The sequence below is a fragment of the Myiozetetes cayanensis genome, unplaced genomic scaffold (genome assembly GCF_022539395.1).
Source record: "Myiozetetes cayanensis isolate MyiCay16 unplaced genomic scaffold, myiCay2020 scf138, whole genome shotgun sequence".
NCBI lineage: Eukaryota > Metazoa > Chordata > Aves > Passeriformes > Tyrannidae > Myiozetetes > Myiozetetes cayanensis.
Genome location: NW_026087026.1, coordinates 21,016 through 46,403, shown reverse-complemented (window position 1 = coordinate 46,403; position 25,388 = coordinate 21,016). Strand labels below are relative to the sequence as shown.

At 42.9% G+C, this 25,388-nt stretch overlaps 1 protein-coding gene across 5 annotated transcripts; it reads left to right on the top strand.

Moving 5' to 3' along the window:
• Nucleotides 1-464: 464 nt before the first annotated feature.
• NSUN3 (NOP2/Sun RNA methyltransferase 3) lies at nt 465-23,704 on the top strand. Of its 5 annotated transcripts, none has more exons than XM_050308980.1 (9): nt 465-1,669; nt 5,618-5,808; nt 7,737-7,882; nt 11,110-11,233; nt 14,863-14,972; nt 15,914-16,257; nt 17,281-17,435; nt 17,767-17,888; nt 23,298-23,704. In XM_050308980.1, the coding sequence occupies exons 3-9, from the start codon at nt 7,797-7,799 to the stop codon at nt 23,557-23,559; spliced, it is 1,203 nt and encodes a 400-aa protein (XP_050164937.1). In that variant the 5' UTR covers nt 465-1,669; nt 5,618-5,808; nt 7,737-7,796; the 3' UTR covers nt 23,560-23,704. The 5 variants fall into 5 exon arrangements, with proteins under 5 accessions (XP_050164937.1, XP_050164936.1, XP_050164938.1 ...); XM_050308979.1 differs by lacking the exon at nt 465-1,669 and adding an exon at nt 2,844-2,963 and having other exon boundaries at nt 5,695-5,808; XM_050308981.1 differs by lacking the exon at nt 465-1,669 and adding an exon at nt 2,853-2,963 and having other exon boundaries at nt 5,695-5,808; nt 7,744-7,882.
• Nucleotides 23,705-25,388: the final 1,684 nt, after the last annotated feature.

Below are 25,388 nucleotides of genomic sequence, written 5' to 3'. Positions count from 1 at the left end.
GCTGTCAAGATCAAGTCTTTGGGAAGGTAAAATTGACACTAAAAATGTGAAATTTAAATTAAATTCTTTATTTGCTGGGAATAATGAGAAAGCAGAATAAAACAAACTCTTCTGGGGAAGAAAGACTTCAGAAGAAACTTACAGAAAACATAAATATTTTTCCCAACCTTAAACTGGGAGGTGACAATTACAGAAAATCAACACAACTTCTGGGAGTTGAAGTAGAGTACATAAAGGGATTTTCAGTTTTTATATGTTTAAATAGCCCTTTAGAGTAAGAGCATAGAGTAAGAGCAGCTACAGAATTATTTTGCAAAACACTTGTCTTGGTCACACCTTATAAAAATTCTCCAAAATCTGCAATTTAGGCTCTAGAACCAAAGCAAGTGTCAGATGATCATCATCTCTGGTTCTTCTTTGTCCTGAACTGAGCATGCACCGTGTTGTTCCTGACCAATCTCAGCCTGCACGTTGTGCCTGCACCTGGAAAACCAAAAGAACAGAGACAAACATTTTGTCCTTCAGCCAGGGGAGTTCATATTCGGGACTGGCTGAATGTGAAAGCTGTGCCATGTTTATTTTACAGGAATATTCAGGGGTTAATGTGCAATTTCACCACAAAGTCAGTGGGTTAAGAGCTCCCAAGCCATGCAGGACCAGAGACACAATTTCTTGAGGAGAGGGGAATGGTTTTGAGAGAATCACTCACAAGGGAAGCTGGAAGAAGGAAGTGTGCATTTCTCTTGGAATGTGACATTTTTATTTGCCCAGAGAGGTCACAGCTCCAGTGACTGGAGGTGTCACAGAGGTTTCCAGACCAAGTCCAGCTGACAGTAAAATCCCTGAGAAGTCATTGTGGTGTTTTGGGAAATGGCAAAGGGACACATTGCCAATCCAATGCTTGCAGACACCTTAGCCAGAGTATTTTCAGTCTGGGAACAGCACACACGCCCAAATCCATGAAGTAATTCCTCATATCACAGTGAAACTCATGGCTGCTTCATCTGAAACAATCCCTAGTTCTTACTGAGAAAATGGAGGGCTCTGTCTAAGAATTTTATCTTTACAGAACAGAAACTCGCCAAGAAAAACAGGCAGGTGGATTAGGTGAGCATCAAATGGTTCAAACAGTGGATTGCAAATATTCAGCTTCAGCAAATGGTTTGCAGATGATCAGGAAGTGAAACATTTTGCAAAACAGAGTCAGAGGTCAAATTCAGGAGCACATTTGTTCCCAAGGAGAGATTGTTCTTTCTCTGGTGACACTAAATGCTGAATTTAATTGCAGGGATAACTGGTGGAACACTAAGCATGAGTGGGTTTTGGGATCTGAAATATAATGAACATGGGATACTTTTAAAATAATTACATTCTTAAAAAATATAAAACCAAATTAAATAGGTAATAACAATTGCAAATGTATTTTGAAATCATTCACTCCTCTTTCTTCCCCATTAGTTATTTTCTGTGGGTGCCTGCTTAGAGTATTCACATAATTCATTGGATGTGGTCAGAGGTTCAGTGCTGGGCATTTGGAAAAGTAGAACCATAGTTAGACAAGCTCTGTAGAGTTTAAATAATAAAAACATTGGCAAATGAGCACACAGCTCTGCTGCTGGGGTGCTTTTCTGCTGGAAAAATAGGGTCTTAACACACCCTAAAGCTTTTGGTTTGCCCAACACATTCAGTTCCTTGGTTTCACCTTAAATTGTGCCACACAACTCACCCATTTGTGTAGGGGAAACGCATCTGTTTTAGTCCAAAAATGAACAAATTGTAACAGTTCACAGCATCAGGTTTGGTGTCACAGAATTCTCACACCCAAAGCAAAAAATCCATTTTAAATCCATAAGTATTTCTCAGTGCAGAGTAATTTTTTCAGCACTAATGGCTAAATCCTGAATCACTGAACAAACATCATTAGTGACTCGTTTCCAGCCAAAGAGCTTTCAATGACTTCTCTGGTTGTGCTCCTTTTGCTGGCTCCAAACATGATTCACTTTTCTGAGCCTTCATTCCTTTGAGTGAACACACGGGACAGTTGCTCTGGAGCAGTGACAGGTCTTGAACAGAGAGTTTGTAGCTAAAGAACAATTTGGGGGCCTCTCAAGGCAGACAAACCCTCTCTGTCAATCCCATTTTCTCTTGCTCTCCCCTGGTGTCCAGCTGGCCACGTCTTTCCTGCAGTGGGAAGTGTTGGGCTGCACATTTTGTAGGTTGTGTTTGCACCTCCTGCTGTCCTTTTTCCCAAGAGCTGACAGTGTTCACTCCTGTCCAGTTTGCAACCCTTTAAAACCTTCGGCTCTTTCCAGCCAGGCTGTTACCCAGTCAGTGATTGCCCATTTAGAACACAGACAGCTTGTTTGTTTCTGCTTCAGGGCAGAAATGAATGTTTATTTTGCTATTTGGCAGAGCTTTTTTCCCAGTTTTTCAAGACCATTTCCCCATTTCCTGAATGCAGCACATTTATGGTCTGGACTGGTTGGTTTTTGGGTGACTTTAATGAGCACACTCTCAGTGGGCCATTAAGGAAAATGCTGGCTAATGCTGGGTGAAGATGACTGTGCACCACATCCTTTCATTTTCTCCCTGAAGGACAATTTCTAACCATGATTTCACTCTCACTGTGGATTTTATCTGACAAACATGCATTTAGACTGTGAGAACCTTCTGTGAGGAGGACCTTACTAAAGAGCAGATGCAGGAGAGACATCTGATGGTTCTCTGTGAGCTCTTGCAGGGAAGGAAATTAAAGTGGTTTGACGTGGTTTGACAAACTGATGTCAGCTGTTGCCAGCCTTCATTTTCTTCCAGGTGCTTCTGAACCACTTGCATGATATATTCCATTATTTTTGCAGGGACTACAGACCACTGTGCAAGGAAACCCAGGGAGGGAGCAGGGAAGAAGGAAGAAAAGAGAAATTAAGAAAGCAAAGCAGCCCTGCATCCGTTTTACCAAATGAGTGAGTAAAGTCAGGCAGGAAACTGTTTGCCCTGCCAGTATCAGAAGCCAATGACTTACCTTTTCCTGATAGTAACTGAATAATGATTATTTATTACCACTATAATAACTCCATTCAGTTCTCATGGTTTGGTGTCCTTCAGTTTCAAACTTAGCCTGCATCAGTAATCTTCAACTCAAACACGCTGGTCTCCATTTCCAGTGCTCTGAGATTTACAGGGCAGGTCCCTTTGCCCTCTCCTTTTCAGTGTTTTAGGTCTGGCTGTGCTGAAATGCTCTGTTTCTGATGCAGTTGTGGAGCAGAAGAAAGGGATGAGCCAGTACTGTTCAATTAGCAGTGCTTAAATCTGCTTCCCATCACGAGCCTTTCCCTCTCTGCCCCACTGCTTTCATGCCTTGAGATTTTCCTTCCACCCTGCTTTCCAATTTGGAGAATGACTGCTACCATCCCATAATTACTGATTTTTTATTATTATTATTTTTAATCTGATGGAAGGATAGGACTCATAAATAACCTAAAAGAAGTATCTTCTTTAGGAAGTTGCCTCCTCATTTCTTCCAAGTGGAAGCAAAGCCCAATTGACCTTGCAGTGCAGATTCCCTTGGCTGGTCCAAGATGGAAAAGGGTTCTCATAACTGGGTACAGGGGCAAGAGGGCCTGGCAGGCAAATTCCTGGCCAGCTTTAGAGTCCATTTTCCACTGGAAGTTGAGTTTCATTTCATACTCTCTGCCTGATCCATCCTGCCTCATAAAATCACCTCAAAACTCATGGGAGTAGAATAGGCTGTATTTTTTTATAGAAAAGGCCAAAACCTTGTCTGCTCTTGTGGTGTAGAGGTTGCTGACTCTGCAAATCTGCTAAAGTGTTTTTCCCTTGTGCCAAGCCCCCTCCTCAGTCCTTCCTCAGTTCAAGCTTTGTTTCCCTCATTCACAGAAGGATCACTGAAAATAGTGTGGATTGAGGATGCTTTTCTCTGTAATTCCCCCAAACCAGCACTGAAATCAGCCCTAAGTCAGGACTAGAATTCTGCATACTTGCATGTGCAGACCTGTGGAATGTAAACATTGACCCCGTGCTGTTGTGAGCGTCACACCAAGGAATGTTATTTTATATCCAGGGCAAATATTTATCTGTATTTGTTGACAAGATTGAAAGGGTTCTCTAAATTATGTAAATAATTTCTCCCCATTAAAGACAGAGGTGCAAGAATTAGAGCCACAAAGGAAATAAGGAGGAGAGACATAGCTATTTTCAATAACTAGGATACAATTCCATTCTGATAATTTTAGTAGAATATTGTGTGTAGCTGATAAATTTATATATATATATATATATAAATCCTATGTCCAGAATGCTTTAAAAAAGAAAGAATGTTCTGTTAACCAACACAGCTCTGAGGAAATGTGAAAAGCAGCTTACAGAGTATTGATAAATGGGACAATCATCCTCAAAGCTTGACAACCAACAGTAGCTTTCAGTGCTGTTTAAAGTTATTCTTCAGCAAAGATAGCTTATGATGGATCCTTCAGAATTACAGTTTTAAAAAATACATTTTCATGCTTTACCTTTTTAATATCTGTTAAGACACTTAATGGTAGAAGGCATAATTTTAAACTTGAAAGGCAAATCTCTGCATTTTTCTACTCTGCAATTTTTATGCCTTAAACTCAGTGTAAAATCCCTGGTTTATTCTGAGATTCTGGGACTCTGCTGGGATTCCCCAGCAAACGACACCAGCAGCACCAGCCTTTTCTCTGTGGGCTGTCCAAAGTCTTAACCCCACTGAAGGGAATTGCACAGCAATTCAGTGACTCAAAGGAGAACAAGTGGTGCTGGATGCCTTCAAAAAAGCTTTCATTGCTGTGTTTTCAGTGCCCCATCCCCTCTGAAATTGTTCTAGAAGTGATTGTAATATCATGTAGCAGTCTGATACACACACTTCTCTGTAAAAACTCATGTTAAAATGCAGCTCTGCACCGAGGAAGGGATTTTGTGCAAATGAAAAAGATGATGCCAATTCTCTTTGCACTCTGCTTCACCAAGCCATGGTGTCAAAGACCCTGTAAAACCCATCCCAGAAAACCTCTGCAAGAATCCTCACCCATATTATTATTATTCCTCAAGTATCTGCAACAAAGCTTCGAATGTGTCAGGGGATGCCCATTAAATCCCGAGTTTAATTAATCCCAGCCATTATGCCCTTCTGACTGTCAGTTTTTAGAGTGTTCCTGTTCTGACTCCAGGTGGGAATGCCGTGTGCAGGAGCAGTTCTTGTTCACATTGATCCATTTGCATTTGGGTGTGCAGGCAGTCCCTGTTGAAGGTGTTTTAGTTCCTTTTCCAGGCTCCATGTGATGGGCAGTGATTGGCAATATTCCCTTTCAGGGTATTTTCACCTCACCAGAGTTCACCTGGCTTTGTGAAAATGGGCCCTGGGAGAGAAACATAATTTGAATTCTTTGTTACACTGTGCATCTGGCTAAGAAAAAATAACATCCTGCAGTTACTGGACGTAAATTTGACACTGGGAATAAAAACAATCTCTAGAGAACTGTCAATTGGCTGATCCTAAAGGGTGTGAGAACAGAAAAGCTTTATTAATTCCCCTCCATCCAAGAGTGGGCTGATAAGGAGTCACCTGTACAGACCTGAGGGATTAACAGGACCAGTCAGTTTGGTCATGCCAAGATGTTGTTTGGAGGCCCAAATTAAATTTGTGTGTCTTTTTAGAAGTCTCTTGGCCAGGTGAAGACAGCACAGAGAAAAGTTGCCAAGGGGTCTCCTGGAAGGAGTAAATGTCTTCACACTGAAAAGCAACAGCAGCATCCCTGGATTTCTTCAGGGGTGAGTGCCTCTCTGGAAAATGCCTCAGTCAGAGACTGATTGTGCTTTAATTACAGCTCTTTGGAAATGGGAGATCAAACTGGGTGATCAAGTGAACCTTCCTAAGATGCCTGAAAATGAAATTTGAATGAGTAACTATTATAAACAGCAGGATTAATTTGGATTCTATTGGGTTTTTTTCTTTTGTTCTTCTTTAAGCTGAAGTAAAAAACCAGAAAAGCTTTGAGGAAAAACAAAGTGAGCCCCTCCCATTTTATGTGCAGATAAAGCCAAAGGTGTTTGCAGCACTGGGATCACATAAAATATTGCACCTGAGAGAACAAACACAGGATATTTTTCTCTCTACTCCATCACTACTTTCAGTAGATTTTGTCCTCAGCTGTGCCAAGTGTCCCTTCATCCTCCTGGTTAGATGTTTTCCAGCCTGTTCTAAAGCCCAGTGTTTCTAACAACATAAAGTTATTGATTCTTTGAGGTGTGAGATGTCATTACCAAGGTGGCTGATAAAGGGGGCAAGAGTTGAAGAAGTGTCTGTTTTATTTGGAGCCCCAGCAAAACAAAACACAGCTGCTTGAAGGGAACCTGTTCCATGATTCAAAGTGTGCCAATGCCTGGGCATGGAATGCCAGCATTTAGAAACATACAGGGGATAAAGAAAAAGGAATAACTACAATAAAGGGGTAGGAGAAAGAAAGAGGAATTATTTTGGTGCCTTACTTGCATCTTTCCACTACTTTTTTAAATGTCAAGTATGCAAAGGCATGTCTACAGGGAATTTGTCTTTTACAACTTTTTATGTCAGTAAAACCCCTTTTAGAAGTTTTTAAATAGATGTATCTGTTTGGGTTTGCTTTAAAAGAAGGTAGTAAGCTAAGAGAATTGTCCCAGAAGGTTTGCAGCTGTGCCCTGCTGCTTTGATAACCAGGGAAATCTTCCCCTGCTGAAAATATTGAGTGCCCAACTGGACCTTGTAGAGTGACTGGCCTTTTATGTATCCCTTGATATTGCATATTACAATAATCCCTCCTGGCAGAAGATCAGCATCTCCAAAGGCTTAGCATGTTATTAGAATGGCACAGGATGGCATAAAATCAGCTTTAGTTGGTAAAAAGACAGAAAAAAGGGCTTGCTCAGAGACATCCCTGAGTTCTGCCATAATCAGTGATCTGAGTGTTTATCCTGGAATGGCTGTGCCTGCAACTGGGGAGAATTCTCATTCCTCAGCCTTCTAAATATTAGTGACAAATTTACTGGCAGCCTAAAATCTGGTTGGTTTGAAAGAGCCTTTGTGGTGCCACAACATTTTTCTGGGTTTGATGGGTATAAGTTATAAAAAATGAGAAACCCATAGAAGATTTCTGCCTGACCAAGGGTTCCCTGAAGTAATGGAAGGGAGGGGACAGACAGAAAGCAGAATTATTTTTACTGAGGCTCCTGAGTTGCAGGTGTGAATTTGCTGCAGCACTGTGGTAAATTGTGTGCAAGGAGCTGTTACTGGTGAGGAGGAAGAGGACAAGAGATCAGAGGGAAGAGCAAATTTGCATTGTAAGAACACCTGAATCCAGCCTGTTGAGCATGGCAGAGTGAAGGGTTGAAAGCTTTTTTACACCAAAAAAGTAAATAAAATGAAGAAAAGCTCTTTAATTTGAACAAAAAAAAGTTAGCACGATTTAAAATATTAATAGAAAACAGCCCTGATTAAGAGAGGGAATTGGAAGAAAGTAAAGAAACCCAAAGAGTCCTGCTTCAGGCTGCTTGCCTGTTCAGACAAGTGTGTTATGGATTTGGGGGGATGAGTTTGCTGTAGTTTTTAAGCAGTACCACATTCTGTGCTTTCAAAAGAATTTATTCTCTAACAGCACAATATCTGCTGTATTTGTATTGATTTTGAATGTTTCTCTAATCTGATTTCTTTTCCTAATCTCAAGCCATCAGCTTTAATAGGATCACCTCTGCTGTCAGACACAGTGTTGTGCACAAACCCCCAAATGGAGCAGGCCCCTTTGTTCCTCAGCAGAGTGGGCACTGGGAGTGAGAAGAGGTGCAGAGAAGCCCCTTTCTTCCCCTGGCACAGGTCAGTGCCATCTCCAGAACTGCACTCGAGGCTTTTAACCCATTATTGCTGAGGCTGTCCTGGCACTGAAGCTTCCACAGAATCTTGCCCTCTCTGAGGTGTGGGAATGCAGCAGCACAAGGGCAGTTCTTGGGCATCATCTCCAGGCTCTGCAGCCCAAGGAACGAGCATAAATCATTCCCATGTCCCTCCAATAGTTAAAGGACTCTTTTTCTGTTACCAGAAAGTCCTAATTGTTTTGGTTTGTTGTTTGTTTGTTGGTTTTTTTTTTTAACCTCTCCACATTAGAGACTTAATTTTTGTAAAAAATAGAAGCATTTTTGTTGTTTGTTTGGAAAGATGCTGCAGTTGTCCTTGCCCAGCCCCCCTTAAAGCAGCTGTGATTTGGCAGTGACAAGCATTTATTTCTGTTTCCTTCCTGGGAAGTGTTCAGACCTCCTGTCCCCCAGCTGAGGGGTAACCCTGGAAGCAGCACAAGGCATCAGAGTCTTTCTGCACTGCTTGCTTTGGGTTTTCTGGTTCAGCTCTTGGGGTTCTGGGCATTCTCCCAGCCATGGATCTTTCAGGTAGCAGAAGTGGTGACTGCCCTGTTGTCCTGGTTAGTTATTGGTATGAATCAACCTCTGAAACATCCCTGCACATCATTTTAATTATGAAACAGGAGAGGGTTTATTAAAAAAGTCAAATTTATGTTCATTCTATAAATGTCTCCATGAATGAGTTCCACATGAAGAGCTTTTTGTGCTCAACGGGATCAGTTTTAAAATCGTGTGTGCGTCATCGCTTTCAAATATTCCTTTTGTCCCAGTGTTTGAAAGAAATACTTTATAGTTCAAGAAGTGTGAAAGTTTGGGGTTTTTTTCAGAGAACAGGGAGATATCTGAAGACAGCTGGTGCAACCTGAGGCAGATGAAGGAACACTCTCTGCTTTTCCAGGCTTTTTGTGTGTTGGAGAGGAAGCTCAAGCTGAGGTCATGTTAAACAGTAATTTCTTTGCTGTCACCTTCCTCCAAAGTTCCAGGCATGAAGGGGTCACCTCTTCTGGTGCAGCTCCAGTGAAGTCAAGAGGTATCTATTTTGTACCAGAGCTGTGGGAGTTGAGTTGAATTTCACTGATTCTTCACTGTTTCTTCCTCAGAGTGAGAGATATTTGTTACCATTTCAGTCACAGACTGTAGTGATGGGTGGCTTAAAACACGATTTATGTGTCATCCATCATTCACAAAAGAGTGGAGGCTGCACAGACCACTTGGGTTTAGAAGTAACTCCCCCATTGTGTTCAGAAGGGCAAGAATAAATCTGTCACTGTCCAATTGCTTCCTCTAGAGATGCCAGGATTGTTCAGACTTTGTATCTCACAGCACGTCCCTGCTTCCACAAATAGAAATAATTTGCTTAAGCCCTTTCTTTCTGAATCCTTTATTCTTCAGCTCACTGTCTGTGCTGGTTTTCATGAAGTCCTAATCAGATATATCAGTCTCTCCCTAGACTGCCTTTTTACTATTCCATATTTGTACTTGTGTTACGTGGGGTTTGGTTGGTTGGGTTTTGGTTGGTTGGTTTTTTTTTTACCTCCCCCAAGACTCCAGCGATATTTTCTAGTTAAGGGTTTAATTCTTTAATTTTCAGGATTTCTCAAATGTTATTTCTCTGAAAAAGAAATAGAAATTGCTCTGTCAAATGCACTGTGATGCAGCAGTGATGAGCACAGCCATTGCAAAACAGTATCTGCTCCAAAATGTGGAGTAAAAGGTGAGGGTTGGGTTCACTTTTGAGGAGCAGAGGTTATAATTCTGTTGTAACTGTTCAGAGCCAATGTTCAGAAAAGCTCAGAACGATACTCTGAGTGGAGTGAGAGGTGCATCCCATCTCCTTCCTAATCTCCTTGCTCATCTTGTTCCTGTTGTAACTATGAAAATCAGTGTAAAGTTAAGCAAGAACAAAATTGATGAGCTGCTGTGTTGGGACAGACAATTCTTTCCAACAGTGTTAGTGCTTAGGACAGGAAAATGAGGAGGCTGTGAAATGGTAGGTGTGGTGCTCAGAGACACAAGTTCTTGGTGGACTTGGCAGTGCTGGATTAAGAGTTGAACTCGATGATTTTAGAGGTCTTTTCCAACCTCAGTGATTCCACCATCCTGCAGGGCAGAGTGTGAACCCCAAGTGGATCACACTTAAGGCTGTAGATTGTGCTCAGTGGGGAAACAGCTTGAGGATGCTTGTGTGGCACACAGAGAAACAATCATCCAACAGGATGAAGGGGGTGGGAGGAGAGAGAGAAAAAAAAGGGATGGACAACTTGTAAGAGGCAAAAGGAGGAAGGAAAGGAAGGAGATGGAATGGTGGTTTTCAGTCACCCTGCCCACTTTGCTGGCCAAAGAAAAAATGTTGGGACATCTAATTTTCACCTGTAACTTGTGGAATTCAGCTTCTTCACATGAGAAAGCAGCATGGCCATGCTAAATGTCCTGGCAAAGATCCTTTATTTAGATTGTCTGCAGGCCCCCAGGTGCTGACAGTGGAAGTTCAAGGTATTCATTCACAAGGATTCAGCCACTGAAGAGAATTGCTTTGTGATGTGGTTTTGTGCTCCATTGATTACCAACAGTCTATCAGTTGTCCCCAGGGAGCTGAGCACACACACAGGCTGTGGGTGCATCAACCACCAGCTGTTTGGTCAGACTGATCAGTGGTCTCTTCGTGTTTCTTTGTACTTGTCTGTCTGGAGCTGTCTCTTGGTTTTTTCCTCCTCTCTGTCGTGGGTTGTGAATGTTTTGTAATCAGTTCTGTGTGATGAAGATCTGGTTTGTGTTTGGGACTGGTATTTGCTTCTCCATGCTGCAAATATTTGTGTCTGCCAGGGTGACAGAATGGAAATGGCAATCGTAGGAATAATAATAATAACAATATGCATAGGTCTAGGGAGAGATCACACTTATTAAACCTGTCTGGGGCTGCCTCTTGGTTTCATGCTGTGTGTAGGACTGGGTCCATCTGTTCCAAATGCAGCTGTTTCAGAGAGCTGCACTCTTTTTTAAACCGAGGACCAAGCTGATAACTTTCAAACTGCTACTTCATAATAAGGTGTCACATTCATCCTCCTCCAGCTGTTTCACACCTCTGGCTGTTCCCTTCAGGCAGAGTCTAAAATGAAATTAGTGTGGGGGTCACAAGGACTGTGCACAGTAAAGAAGCAGTGAAAAATGTCTTGTTCTGCTCTCTTTCAGGACAGGCCAAAGCCCTGAATTCAGCCCAGCTGTGCCCAATGCCTCGGGGTGTGAGCAGCCAAAGGCAAGAGGCTCCAGCCCCGCCGGCCGTGCTGGGGGCTCCTGGTCCTGCCCGTGGGGTGGGGTAAGTCAGAGGGACACGTTTCCCTTCTCCTGCCTCTTGGCATTTGCTCCCTGGGCAAGGAAAGGTTGGAGATCAGCTGAGGTGGTCTGTGGGGTGGAGAATGACCCTCTCTAGGTACAAATGAGCTGCTTAGACATGGACAGGTGAGGAAAATGTTGGGAGTCAAATCTGGGCAATCTGTCCCAGAGAGAATGAACATTTGGGGTAAAGTGAGGCAGTCAGTGGTGGGCAGGGAGGGAAGATGTTTGTTGGTAAAATGTGAGGTCACATGGAGCAGAGAGAATGCACCTCATGGGGTCAACTGGGGCGATCAGTTGTGGACATCTGGGGGAAACTGTAGGGGTCCAACGTGAGGTAATGTCCAGGGCAGAGAATGGATATTTTGAGTTCAAACCCTGGGGGTTTAGAACGAGGTTTTATCTCCAGGGGAGAGAAAGGACAGCACGCTGTCAGCTGAGGTGAGCAGTGGTGGGCAGGTGGGGACATTTAGGGCAGAAATATTTGAGGTCATCTGCAGGGTCCAGAATGAACACTGCGAGGTGCAGATGAGGCAATCAGGAGTGGACACTCCAGCGGGCCCAGGGAAGACTCTGGGGGTAAAAGGTGTGGCCACGTCTGGCAGAGAGAAGGAACTTTTTGCCATCAACTGAGGCAGTCCTTACTGGACAGGTGAAGCTTCAGAAACTCTCCAGGGTAGGGAGTGAATATTTGGAGGTGAAAATGAGGTAGTCAGTAGTGTGCAGGTGGGGTAAAAATCCGAGGTAATCTCTGGAGGAGAGAATGACTATTTTGTGTTCCAGAAGAGGTAATTAGTAGTGGGCTGAAAGGGAAAACTTTGGGGGTTCAAGAGGAGGTTCATTCTCTCCAGGGGAGTGAAGGAACATGCTGAGGTAAGCTGAGGGAATGAGTGGGGACAGAGACAGAAACTTGTGGGTGTTAAAGTGCAGGTAATGTCCTGGGAAGAGAAGGCATCTGTTGAGGTGAAGATGAGGCACTGGGTGGAGGACAGGCAGGGAAAGGTTTGAGAAGAGCTTGAGGTGGTCTGTGGGGTGGAGAATGACCCTCTCTAGACAGATATGAGCTGCTTACAAGTGGGTAGGTGAGGAAAATGTTGGGAGTAGAATCTGGGGCAATCTGTCCCAGAGAGAATGAATATTTTGGGGTAAAGTGAGGCAGTCAGGAGTGGGCAGGGAGGGAAATTTTGGTTTGTCATGCCTGAGGTAATCTGCAGCAGAGAGAATGTACCCTAACCCTAACCTTAAGAGGCAGGCAGGAAGATCAGCCAAAGAAAACATGTTTCCTGTATTATCATAAATTCACAAGCTTTTTGGAAGCAAGTATGGTCATAAATATTTAAGGGCTGCAAGTCTCACGTTGCTAAAATGGACAACATAGAGACCTTATAGACAGAATTTCTGCAACAGCAGTGTGGTCAAATTTGGAATATATTGATAGATTGGCACTAAGTTATGAGTATATGTGTACATATAAAGTGCTTTTGAATACTTGAGAGGTAATAAGTTGTAAATTAAGAGGTAATTATTGCACTAATAATAATTTCCAGGGTTTGATGCTCTTTATTGTCAATAATATCACTTCCAAAATGTATCAGTGCATTCAGCTGAGAGTATTTGTACCTCCATACAGGAGTGGTAAGAACACAGAAATGCACTGTATAAGCAGAACATTTTGCAGAACTGGCCTTGGCAGAATTACAGCCACACAGAACTGTACTTTTCACACCGGTTTTGTTGTGTCTCTGTTGGTACAACTCATTTATCCGAAAGCCTTTCAGGTTTCCTTTCAGGAAGTGTCCATTCTGCCTGCAGGCCCTCTGGCACAATCCTGAATGAAACATTTTAAATAAGCTTCCAAGTGTGATGGCAATTTGCATAAAATGTTCTTGGCCTTCCTGAGTAGGTGCCTGAGACTCAAATATTTCTCTGTGTGATAGCTCTCCTGCTATCCTAGAGGTGACCTTTGCACCAGCCTGGATTTCTGAGGCCAGTTTGAACCCTGCCTCCTTTTCCAGAGAATGGCTTGTCTGACAACACGTGGGAGATGTTTGTGGAATAATTCTCAGGTCTCCATCAGTTTTGTATGGCAGTAGCAGCAGGTTGATCCCCGGGGTGGTTCGGACGAGGCTGCTGAGGGGCAAAAAAAAAAAAAGGGCAAAACAAAAGCAAAAAACCCAAAACAAAAACCAAAATCAAAACACAACCCCAAACAAACCGGAAAACCCAGAAAAAAACAACCAAACAAAAGCCAAACAAACAAACAAAAAACCAAAACAACGACGACAAAAAGAAACCAAAAAGTCCAAACTACAGAAACACAAAGGTCAGGAACTAAGCTGCGACTCAGAGGCTCCCTGAGCTCCCTTCCGACCCCCGATCCCGTGGGAATGGAGCCAGGATCGCCCCGCGGGGCCGGGCGGGTCCTGCCCCCTGCCCTGCCCCGCCGTGCCGGGCCCGGCCATGCGGCTGCGGCCGCCGCTGCTGCTGCGGGGGGCGGCCCGGAGGAGAGCGGGGCAGGTGAGCGGTGGGGGGGACGGGGAGCGATGGCAGGGACAGGGACAGCGATGGACGGGGACAGGGACAGGGACAGGCACAGGGACAGGGGAGCGATGGCAGGGCTGGCAGCGCTGGCAGGGCCGGGCAGGGCCGGGCGCGGGCGGCGGAAGCGGCGGGAGCGCCGCTCGGGCTCTTCCTGCGCGGCGGGCACGGGGGATGCAGCCTGGGCCGCTCTGACCTTGTACCCAAAACTGCTGCTGCTGCTGCTGCTGCTGCTGCTGAGCCCGGGCAGTGCCCCCGGGGTGATCCTTCCCGGCTCAGCGCGATGGAGGGAGGGAGGGAGGGAAGGGGCACCCCCGGCCCCGCTGATGCGCTCGGGGCGGGCTGAAGGTACCGGCGGACAAAGAGGAGCAGCTCCGGGCTCAGCCCTGCGGGTTCTGCCTCCCGTCAGCGCTCCAAAGAAATCCTTGGACTGTGTGTAAAGCACGCTTTTATTACGGACGGGGAGGTGCAGGGGGGTTTGCACCGCCCCCCACCCCCCGTGCATTCCACCGAGTAAAGAAACACAACAGCTTTTTATACATTTGAAGGAGCGAGATTCAAAATTATCTGTCATATACACTCTTTACGAAGTCTGCCTTATTTATATAGACATTTGATGGCCTAACTCCCATTCTTACTACTATAGTTACATAAAGTTCTATCATTTCAAGCAGCTTGGGTTTCCCCCCACCCCTCTTCTGTCTCCCTTGCGATGCCACATGCTGGAACATGTTTACTTTATCTTAATTGCCCACGATTTGGGCAGCAGCCTTCTTTCAAGCAGTTACAACCTTGCAAAGTCACACTTGACATGGCTAAATGTTACCAACATAGCTAAATTTTTACTGTATTTTAACTTGCCTTTCTTTCACTGGTCCGAGGGGACCGGCAGGAAGGTGCTGGGTGTCCTTAAGGATATTTGAATGTCCAGGTTGAAGAACTAAGGAGGGTTTCATTTGTTTGTTTTTACTACTTTCGGTTTTGTTTTTGAAGAACTAAGGAGGGTTTCATTTGTTTGTTTTTATTACTTTCGGTTTTGGTTTTGTGTTTTTTTTTTCCTTCCTTTCTCCGAAGCTGGAAAATGAAACAAAAGGGAAGCTTCAGAAGCAGATTTGTCGAGTTGTTCTGGATCACTTTGAGAAGCAGTACACGGCAGAACTGGGAAATGCCTGGAGCAGTGTCAGGTCTGTTTTGGGGAGATGGGGAGGGGAGGAGAATCACACAGCCACTAAAGAACATTCCTTGCAATGAAAAATCATGATCAGAGTCTCAGAAACCATGTAATTCCTCTGAATGCCCTCTTTGGTTTATCCTCTTTGAATTAAAAAGTAATTTAAATTAAATGCCTCCATTGTTGTTGGGGTTTTTTTAATATATCTATAAAAGCATGGGTGTATAGCTTCAGTTTAACTGAATCAACTTAAAAACTCTCTCAGTTTGGATCAGTGTTTTTTCTGCTTTAGGCAGTGGATACTCCTGAGGAGTATCCTTTGAGACTAAATGAAAAATTGCAAAGAGGGATTCAAATGGAGAAGGGGGGAAATCCATGGGGAATAGGCCTGGAGAAGTGAACTGAAGAGCAAACAAGCACGTTTGTACCACACAAGCACTGCTTTCTGACTGTCCTCCAGGAATATCTACTGCTTTAAGTGTTCCTGGCCCGCTGTTTGCAGAACATAAAATGTAAAAAGAACAACTGTAAAAACTGCATGTTATAGTGTTGGCTGGAATGGCCTCTGCAAAGGTGATGTGATTGTTTTTGCTGTGATATTTGCAGCTAATATTGCAGTTGTTCTTTGTCCCTAGGGAGGTAAGTCCTAAGTGGATGGAAAGAGCATTATGCTTCATCATATATATCTTTTGCAGGCATTTGTTAGAGTTAAGAAAAATGGAGAACATCTTGTTTCAGAAGAAATTAAGTGTTTCAAATGCAATAATTAGAAAAAATGGTGTCTTGCTTCCCTATTGAAATTATTTTCCTGTGTACTCTTCTTAATCATATCGAACCAAAATGTTTTAATTTCTGATCATCCAGTGGGGGGATTGTAAGTAAAGGGTTTCTTGGAAAGGGTAACTTGACTTATTTGTCAGATTATTAAGCAGCTTTCCCTTTTTTTCCCCGCAGAGATGTCCTCACAGATCCCCTGTGCTGGCAGCACTCGGTTCTGCTGAACAGGTTCAGCCCGTGCCCTGAGCTGGAGAGCAGGCTGTGTGTGCAGGGCTATCACCCTGCCTTCCAAGGAGCTCTGCCCTACCTTCCAGCAGCGTTGAAGTGCTACCTCAGGAGAACTCCTGGGAGATTCCCTGCTCCCAAACACCAGGCTGGCAGACTGAAGGAGTGTTACCTGCTGAACGCGGCTTCGCTGCTGCCCGTGCTGGCCTTGCAAGTGAAGGATGGGGAGAAGGTTTTGGATCTCTGTGCTGCTCCAGGGGGGAAATCAGTGGCTATCCTGCAGTGTGCCTGTCCAGGTGATGTATCCAGGGGCTGATCCCTGGCACTGTGTCTGTTTTCTGTACATCATTCGGGTTGGAGGCAAAAAAGCCCAAACCACAATAGTTGTTCCACGCTGTTTAATAGAATTTTTGTGAACTCAGTTTGCCTAAAAGAGGATGAGAAATGCAGTGGTCACTTAACTATGAGTTACTTTTGTCCATCAGTCTGCAGTAGAATAGCTCTGTGGGTTTTTTTCTCCGCTGGTTCCCTTGTTGTTCTTCTCCAGAAGTTATTTAAAGTCGTGTAGATTTGTTGCCACAGAGCTGTAAGTAATCTGCAATCTTCTTTTTTTCTTTTCCTCTGCTCTCTGTTTGGCCAGTGGTGTGCAAATATTGTGAATAAATGTAAGTGTACTGACATAGAACAGAGCATGGCAAATTAAATGGGCAAGATACAGGCAGAGGGAGAAAGTTTATAATGAGGAATTGGTCTGTATCAGGATTTAATAAACTCTGGGTCTCAAGCCACCCAGATGTGAGAGAAGGACTCCAATCAGAGTGTTTAAAAGGCAACAGCAAGCAGCAGCTCTGTTCTTCTGGGCCAGGGAGTTAAAGCAAGTTGTCATTGTTGTTTCCAAGTTTATGTGTTAGTTGCTGATGCTTTATTTCTTTAAAAAGTAATTAAATAATAAGGGGCATGAACTTCATTTGGGCAGTGGCTCAAGGAGCCCAGAAAGGCCCTCACTCAGCCCTGGTCTTTGGATATGGATTGTGATTAAATGGATTTGTTTTGCTGTCGCAGTCTCTTGGTACAGAAGTGTTCGTCTGTAAATATTTATGGCTTGCTCTGTAGGGGCATGTGGAAATTTACTTAGGTTTATAAAAATACAGCAGCATTCTGAAAAGTGCAGTAACACAGACTTGTAAGTTTGTCAGCTCTAGCAAAGCAGTAGAACTTCTAAAATCAGTCTTAACTCCTTATATTTGTAAAAATTGGAAAAAAACACATAAATATTTATCTTTGGGTGCTTATTTCTTTTTTTTTTTAAATTTTCTAAGGTTGGTTGCACTGCAATGAATTTGATGATTTGAGGGCAAGATGGTTGGAAGAGACCATAGAATCCTTCATCCCACAGCCTTTGATTGACTCGATAACGGTGTCTAAACTGGATGGCAGGCACATTGGAGATCTTAAGCATGAATTATATGACAAGGTAACATAATTATTATTATTAGCAAATTATATTTCTGCCTTCTGATTATTTTTCTTCTTATGCTGCTCTCATTTTTTTTTCTGCCCCCCACAAAAATATCTGCCTTATCAAGGGGTTTATTTTGGAGCACTCATTTCTTATCTCCTCACCTGATAACTCCATTAGAAACATCTCAAAATAGCAATTGGATCATTTCACCCCTGAAAATGGAAAATATAAAAAGGGTGTTTCTAGGTATTTGCAGAAGCAAGCTGAATAGATTTTTAGCACGTGGTGTTCAGAAAGTGAATATCTTTATTATGAGTGATCTGATTTGCTTTTTATTGTGTAGGTACTGGTTGATACTCCTTGTTCAAATGACAGAAGTTGGCTTTTCTCTTCTGATACTCATCAAGCTACACTCAGGCTGCTCCAGAGGAAGGAATTATCATCTCTACAATTCCAGCTCCTGAGGTGAGAAATGCAAAAGAAAGCTGTTCAAGTAGTTGTTTAATGAACAAACCCAGGATTCACTGTGTGAAAATGAAGTGAAGAATATGTGGTTGTGCTGCTTTTTAGAATAAACAGCACCCTGGGTTAATGTGAGTGTGGAAATCTGGGTGGGGTGAGAGCAGCAGTGAGCCCCAAGTCCTCTGCTGCCCTGCTGATGAACTTAACTCTTAACTCACTCCTTCAAATACATGCCCATTGTCAGATGACTCTCACCAGTCTGGTACAGTGTCCAAATAGTTCTGGTGGCCCAGCTAAAAGGGTTCTTTATTATTTATTAGTCTTTTTGGTGGCTGAGCTGTGAGTCAGAGCTGGTCAGCAGCCATCACTGTGCTCATTGCTCAGCACCACTTCAGAATTTCCTCCTGGGCTCTTTGTGTGGAGGAGTTGAGTTCACTGCTGCACATTTTTACTTGCTGCTTGAATTCAGTACCCAGCTGACTATTTGTAATCAATAGGGTAAAAAAAGTCAAACAATGTGAGGTTTGGCAGGCAGAGAGGATTCTTTGTTTATTTCTAAGAACATCCACCCCCAAATCCAAATCAAGGCTGTCATGTATTACACATTTTAATGATACCAGCCAAAGGCTGGCATTTGGGAAGTATTTTATAACTCCATGGTTTTTCTCTTCAGGATTAAAAAAAAAAAAGACTTCTCAATAGAACCTTCTAAACTCGAGTGTTATTTGTGCAGTAACAGTCACGCCTGAAGTTCATCTGTCAAAGCAAATTGAGGGGAAAAATAACAAAAAAAAATAGAAAGTTTTAATGGAAAGTTCCCATTGCAGCAGTTCAAGACAGTTTTGCATGAGTTCCAGCTGCAAAAGGGCCTTGCAGAAGCCTGTGATTTATAACAGAAATATGAGTATCTCATTGCAGAAATGCATCATGTCACCCCTTTCCCTTGAAGAAATCAATCCCATTTAAAACACTGACCTGGTTCTGCTTTCCCTTTTCAATATCTGACATACAAAATCCAGTTTGTGAACCTGCACCAAAAGGAAGCATGTATCATGCAGCAAAATTGTGAGAATTTGCATAAATCATTCCAGATTGCAGTCCTGGAGAACTCATGACAGCAGGAACCTTGTCTTTAAAAAAAAGACACGTTCCTGTCAGCCCAGATCAGATTTAATTGAATGATTCCTAAATCAAGAGAAATCTTTCTGTTGAAAATATATTTTACTCTTGCAACAGCAGTAAGAATTAGATTGCTAAGGACAAAGTAGTTTGGGTATGTAAATTGTAGTCAAAGGATTGGTAATTTCAATCTTATTGCTCAGTGTAGGTCTGAGTAGCTCTGTAGGTCAACCAATCTATTGCTTTGTGCCCTGGAGTTTTGGGTTTGGTTTTTTTTTTTGTCTTTTAAAATATTTTGGAGCATTTGAAATAAATGGTTAATTTCAAGAGATAGGTATTATAAGGGTTATTGGGTAGAATATTTGATGTATAGTTGTCCACTGTATTGTCACTGTTCTTTTTACCTTAGAATGAATTCCCAGTACCAAAGATGTCTCAGATCCCCCACGAAGGGTAAAAGGAAATGATAAAACGAGATCAGGAAAAGCTAAACATGGCAAGAGCATTAAAAGTTGAGCCAAACTAAAACTGTGGAATGCCACCCTATTCAAGTTTGGGTAGGGTGCATAATTATAAATTAAAATACTTGAGTTTGAGTCCCATCTCAGATACTTCCAGTAATATTTGGAAGGGCTGAACTTCACATTCATCTGGCTTTTTCCATGACTCAGCTCCTGCAGGGCTGTGCTGGTTTGTGGGTTCAGGTTCCCTGGTGCTTTGTGCTCCCAGGAGTTTCTCACCTTGGTTCCTGTATCTGCTTGGATTTCATTTGAAGGTGAAGCTCGAAGTATCAGGGCCAAGCATTATTCCAGTTTAGCAGCGGTATTGAGAATAACATACAAATGAGAAGAAGGAAATCAAAGTGGAGTTCTATTTGTATTTCTATCAAGCAACACTCAGCTTAAAATTTGAGATTCCCTTCTTCTGGATTAAAGAAATGCTTCACTTGTAACCTGGTTTTCTGGATCTGCTTGTGGGGGGAAGCTGGGGCATCAAAGAGAGAAGTGAAGGAAGGAAGCAGGGTTTGCAATGGGGTGTCATTATTTCAGTGAAGAGGTGCTCCAGAGAAGGAGGATCTGGAAGAAGTGTTGAAACTGCTGCAGCAACCTTCCTACTGCAGTGTGCAGGAAATCTGCAATGGGAATAAGTGTGGCAGAAATGCTGAACAGCAGATTGGAGAGGCAGGGAGGGCACCACTGATTTGTAAGGGTTGTTAGTACCGAAACCAGAGCATCCCTGCTGAGTGCTGCCATCCAAGAATGGCAGAGCTTGTTGGTATTGTTTGGAGTGTTCATTCAGAAAACAGATTGCAGAGTAAGGAAGGGATATTCATTTCCTGCTCTAAATGCTGGCACAAAACACACTGGTTCTGAAAAGAGAATTTCCCAACGTTACCAGGTCTCAGGCAGAAATTAAATGTTAGGGCTAAGCTTGGATACCTAATAATGTCATGGTTAAACTCATGAGTGTGTCTGTGAAACCACAGCACTGATTTTCACATGTCAGAGAAAACAGCAGCTTTTAACTTCAGGTTTGTTTGTTTGTGTCCTGTGCTCTCACCAAAAATTTTTTGTGATGGGGTTTCATAGAATGTGTACAGAGGTTTATTTGTTGGAAAAAAAAGAGTCTTTTTTCACATAGTAGTAAATATTTACTGGAAAAATCACGATATTTCTTTTCCCTCATTCAGTGCCATCTCTGTATTTTCACTGAAATGCAGAGTTTCCACTTGTATCTGGAAGAGGAATTGTGTGCTCTTAGTTGTGTGGGGGGGTTAAATAAACAGTTTCTGATTTTATTAAGCCTTTGGCAACATCCTGAGAGGAACTTATGGATTGAGTCGCTCGTGAAATGTTGCAAAGCGAAGTTTACTGAATGTATAAATAACTGTATGAATAAACAGATAAGCTACCCAGTGGCTGGTCAGTTGGTTTGGGGATCACATATTTAAATTTAGACACGAATTTTGCTTTAATTCCACCTTCAGTCCTTTCTCTGTGTGTGTGTGTGTGTGTGTTCCAGAAGCAGTGAGGAAAACCTCTAACCCTGAAGTTGGGTGGCAGGGTTGGCTTCAAAAGCCTTTCCTTCTCCCTTCTGTAGCTGAGAAGGTTCTGCTTGGGTTCTGTCTGGTTTTTACTTCCTGTAAATAATAAGTGTAGTTTGGGAAGAGGGATGGATGGACCTGTGAGAGTGCACAAGTTATGAAGGTGGATCTGGGATGAGTAAATGGCAGAAGAATTGAAGGTTTGTCACAGGGGGCTGCATTTGTGGGATTTCATTGTTTGGTTTAGGGTTTTTTGGTGCCTGTGCCTACTTCTGTTTCTAGTTCAGTTTAATTCAGAAGAATTCAGTTCATTTTCATGATTTTCCTGCTGTGTTTTTCTGAGCTGCAGTGTCTCTTTACAGCAGCAAAGCTTAGAGGGGAGCAGAGGGAGTGGGTGCTCAGGGTGTGGAGAGAGTATTTGAACTTTCTCCTGGGCACCTCTTTCACTGCCCATCCCAAAGTATTCAAAAAACAAACAAACAAACAAACAAACCTGGTGTTTTGACACAGGAGGAGCTTCTTTGTCATTTTGGCTTGATTTGAATAAATAAAAGCCAAATCTTTACCATGCACATCATATTACCACAAGGTATCTGGACTCTTGTGAGAGTAAAAAGGTGATGTGGGTATCTTTAGTCAATAAAAAGTATTAGGATTGAGGATAAAAGCAAATTACAGCACAGGGAAGGTTGGAAGGGTCATCCCAGAGCACATGGCACAAGATTGTGTCCTTGAGATGCATTTGTTCTCAAACAGCTTCTAAAAAGCTCAGCATTTTTTATTCTGAAGAGACATTATCTGGCATACTTAGCAGAAATACATCTTAGCTGCCAAAAGATAGCACTGTTGAAGTGTTGTAGTATTTTAAAATTGCCCTAAGAAATATGGAGTCGTTTTACTTTAACACTGAAAATGGTTGGGTGATGAACATAATTAATGCTGACCCTTCCAATGCCATGCAACATAAACCCGAGCACAGGAGGAGTAGGCTGGACATGCAGGTGGCAGCTAAAGTATGTAATATTTGTATTTTTCTGCCCATTTTTAAAAGGGTGTTTGAGACACCAAGACTCTCAGAATGATAAAAGTCAGCCTATCATGTCTAATTTTCTGTAAGTGGGAAAAATCCTCTTTTTGGATTCTGGCAACTACATTTTAGTGGCATGTAAAGGAGTTTTTTGGGCTTAGAATTCTGGCTCTCACATGATGGTTTTTTTTTCCCCTGAGATGTTAAACAATGATACTGCTCTGTTTTCCCTAATTTAGTAAATCTTCAGAAATAAACTAAAACAATCAAACAAACAAAAAGCTTTAAAATAATATCTTTCTTTTAAAAGTCTTATCTGTTACTCTTGCTGTACAGGGGGTTAGGAGAGATCAGTGCATCTCTTGTGAATCTCACTCCTGTCATGCAGGCATCCAGCTGCTGTAATTCCAAACTGTTGATCAGAAAACATCATTAAAACTTCAGACTCTTTGCTGTCACTGAAGCCTAAGTTGGCATGTGTTGGTATGCACTAAAGTTGTGTGAAAAAAACAGTCTTTAAGCCATATATTTTTCAAGGCGACAGTGTATATCATTTAATGGGATTTAATAGCAAATATTTAATAGCAAACCTTTCTTGTAGCTTTCTCTTTTAGTGACATGCTGGTATCACATTTGCAGAATGCTCTTCTGTGGTGCAAGATTTTGGATTTTTCTCCTTAACTTTCCTAATTTGCAGTAGGTGAATGTGGCTTGAATATCACTTCTAACTCTCACAGGTTATATTTGATGTTTCTGAAATACAAGGACTTTGCAGACCTGCTTTAATGCAAAGTAAGCAGTTGGTTTAAACTCAGTTTCAGTGGTAAAGGGATGAAGACCCTCTGTTCCCTTCACCCACCAGTAGTTACGAAGCTTTCAGGTTTTAAGCCACTATTTTGCCTTTGTGGAGTCAGAATTTGTCAGCAGGTGAAGGGCACATAAAGAACACACGAGCCTGAGGGAATCAGGTTGAAAAGCAGTGGCTCAGTGAAAGCCCCAGGTCCTCTTACCTGGGAAATGAGTTGCAGAATTCAGAGAAATGTTTCTAAAATTGCAACCCTGTACACTCAATTATGTGCTGTTGAGGCATTCCCATAGTGTTATTTTTGTCGTATTTCTTTACACTCCAGATTTATAAGTCCTTACGTGTTCTCCCACACTAGAATGTCACTTCTATGTTGACTTTTTTCCCTTTTTCCTTTGTTTTTGTTGCTATTTTCAGGTCTGCTGTCCAAGCCCTGCGTCCTGGTGGCTGCTTGGTGTATTCCACGTGCACTCTGTCCAGGGCAGAAAACAGTGCTGTGATCAACCTGGCCCTGAGCTCCTGCAGCGATCTTGTGCCTGTGGATATCAGTGAGATGGGCAGGGCTGTCTCTCAGGAATTCACTTTTCTGGCTGGTTTGCAGCAGCACGAGCTTCTGGTCCTTCCAGAGAGAGGGAGAGCCTGGGGGCCGATGTACGTGGCTAAATTAAAGAAAATCTAGTCCAGCTGCTGCCTGTGGGCTCTTTGTGAGGAAGAGATGATAAATTAATCCTGATTTATGATACAGGACGTGTATTGGAACATGTCCAGGGGAACTGAATTTAGAGCATTGCTGCCTAATAAAAAGGAAGCTGGATATTTAACTTCTTTTGGCTTAAAATACTCAATGTGTCTTCAATATGGACTTGGGGGCCTCTGGGAAGTCCTTATGGAGTCAAGGGAGCTTTGTATTATTTTCAAGGTGGTGCTTTTAAAGGGAGTTTTATTCTAGAATAGGGGCCTAATGTGGTGGAGTTTTCTACTTTTTTTGTGTGTTTTGTTTTGTTTTGTTTTGTTTTTTATTTATTAATTCAGTTATGACACAGTGTGTTTTTAAATAAATGGTTTCTATGGTCTGAGGTCACAGAAATCCTGCATTCTCTCTGAGCACATCTAGAAATCTGTGTTTCTGTAAGAACTGATTTGTATGTAGTGTGTCATCTGAAATGCTGGCTATTCCAAGCACTGGCAAAACAGGTTTGGTATTTGCAAAATTTGCAGAGTTGTTTACTGTTTAAAAGCTGTCTCTTGTTTAGTGTTGCAAAGGTCAGCAGCTCTATGGACACCAGCTTTTTATTTTTTATCTATTTGTTCATATTTTGAGCTTGCAAAAACAGCAACTTGAAAGAGCAAATTGCATTGAAATGCCCTTAAGATGCAGCTGTGTTTGGCCTTGGTACTCAGTTTGTGCCCCAGTGCAGCATGGCCAGAGCACATCTTTGAAACAGAAGCAGAACAATCAATAACCACAATAACAGCACAGGACTCAGAGGGTTTGTTAGGTAATTACAGCCCTGAAGAGCAAAGCAGGCAATCTGGAGAAGTGCCTGATCCCCCCAGGTAGGAAATGTTGTGTGAATTCCCCATGTCCTGTCTGTGGTGTGTGAGGCCAGGTGGGAACATGCACTGATGGTGTTTATATCTTTCCCCCATAAATGTCCAGGCAGATGTGCACATGCAAACTGTGTTTGCCTGTGTGTTACCTGTAAAAACTTCTGATCCAGCAGTGCTTGAATCGAGCCCAGGAGTGCTGGGGTGTATTTGTTCCATCCTGTGCCTGTCTGGAAGTGAAAAGGAGCCCTTTCACCCCTCTCTGAGCAAAGGGTTCTTTGCCAGATGGAAGTTTATAATCACTGAATTTAAGAATGGTGTTTTAAAGAAGAGAGGAGTTAAAGAAAGAGGGAGTTTATGAGTTGCTCATGGGGAAATGGGGTGTGTGTGACACTGTACATTTATACATTTCATAGAGTCATAGAATGGTTTGGGTGGGAGAGAACCTTAAAGATCATCCAGGTCCAGCTTCCCTGCCCTGGACAGGGACACCTTCCACTGGACCACACCTGTTTTTGCCAGTGAATTGTAGTGAAATGCAATGCTGTGTCCTTCCTCCTCTTTCCTGAGCGAGGCTGATGGAAAGGGGGTAGTAACCAAGCTGGCCTCTCTATCCTGGAGGAAATTGCAGTGCCAGGGAAAAGGCAGGTGCCTGCAGATAGGGGAGAAGAAAATGACCATTCTGTTGGACTGTGGGGTCCCCAGAGAAATCTTCATGATCTCTGAGGAAGGCAGTGACCAGAGTGTTTGTGCTGCTGCCCAGTGCCACCTGCAGAGCACACCCCAGTGCCAGCAGCACAGAGACAGCTGGAGTTCAACCCCTCCTGTGCTCTTCTGCCATTCCCTTTTCCAACACACAAAAAGCCACTTCCCCGTTCATGTCGGGGGAGTTGGCACAGTAAGAGGTGAAAGGCAATGTCAGCATTGGCCAAATTTCATCCTTTATCCAGTGACATCTGA

Coding starts and splice junctions, on each gene's coding strand:
- NSUN3 (XM_050308980.1), top strand. CDS start 7,797: ATGGAGCAGGCCCCTTTGTTCCTCAGCAGAGTGGGCACTGGGAGTGAG. Junction 14,973..15,913: donor AATGCCTGGAGCAGTGTCAG/GTCTGTTTTGGG, acceptor TTTTCCCCGCAG/AGATGTCCTCACAGATCCCC. Junction 16,258..17,280: donor CCTGCAGTGTGCCTGTCCAG/GTGATGTATCCA, acceptor AAATTTTCTAAG/GTTGGTTGCACTGCAATGAA.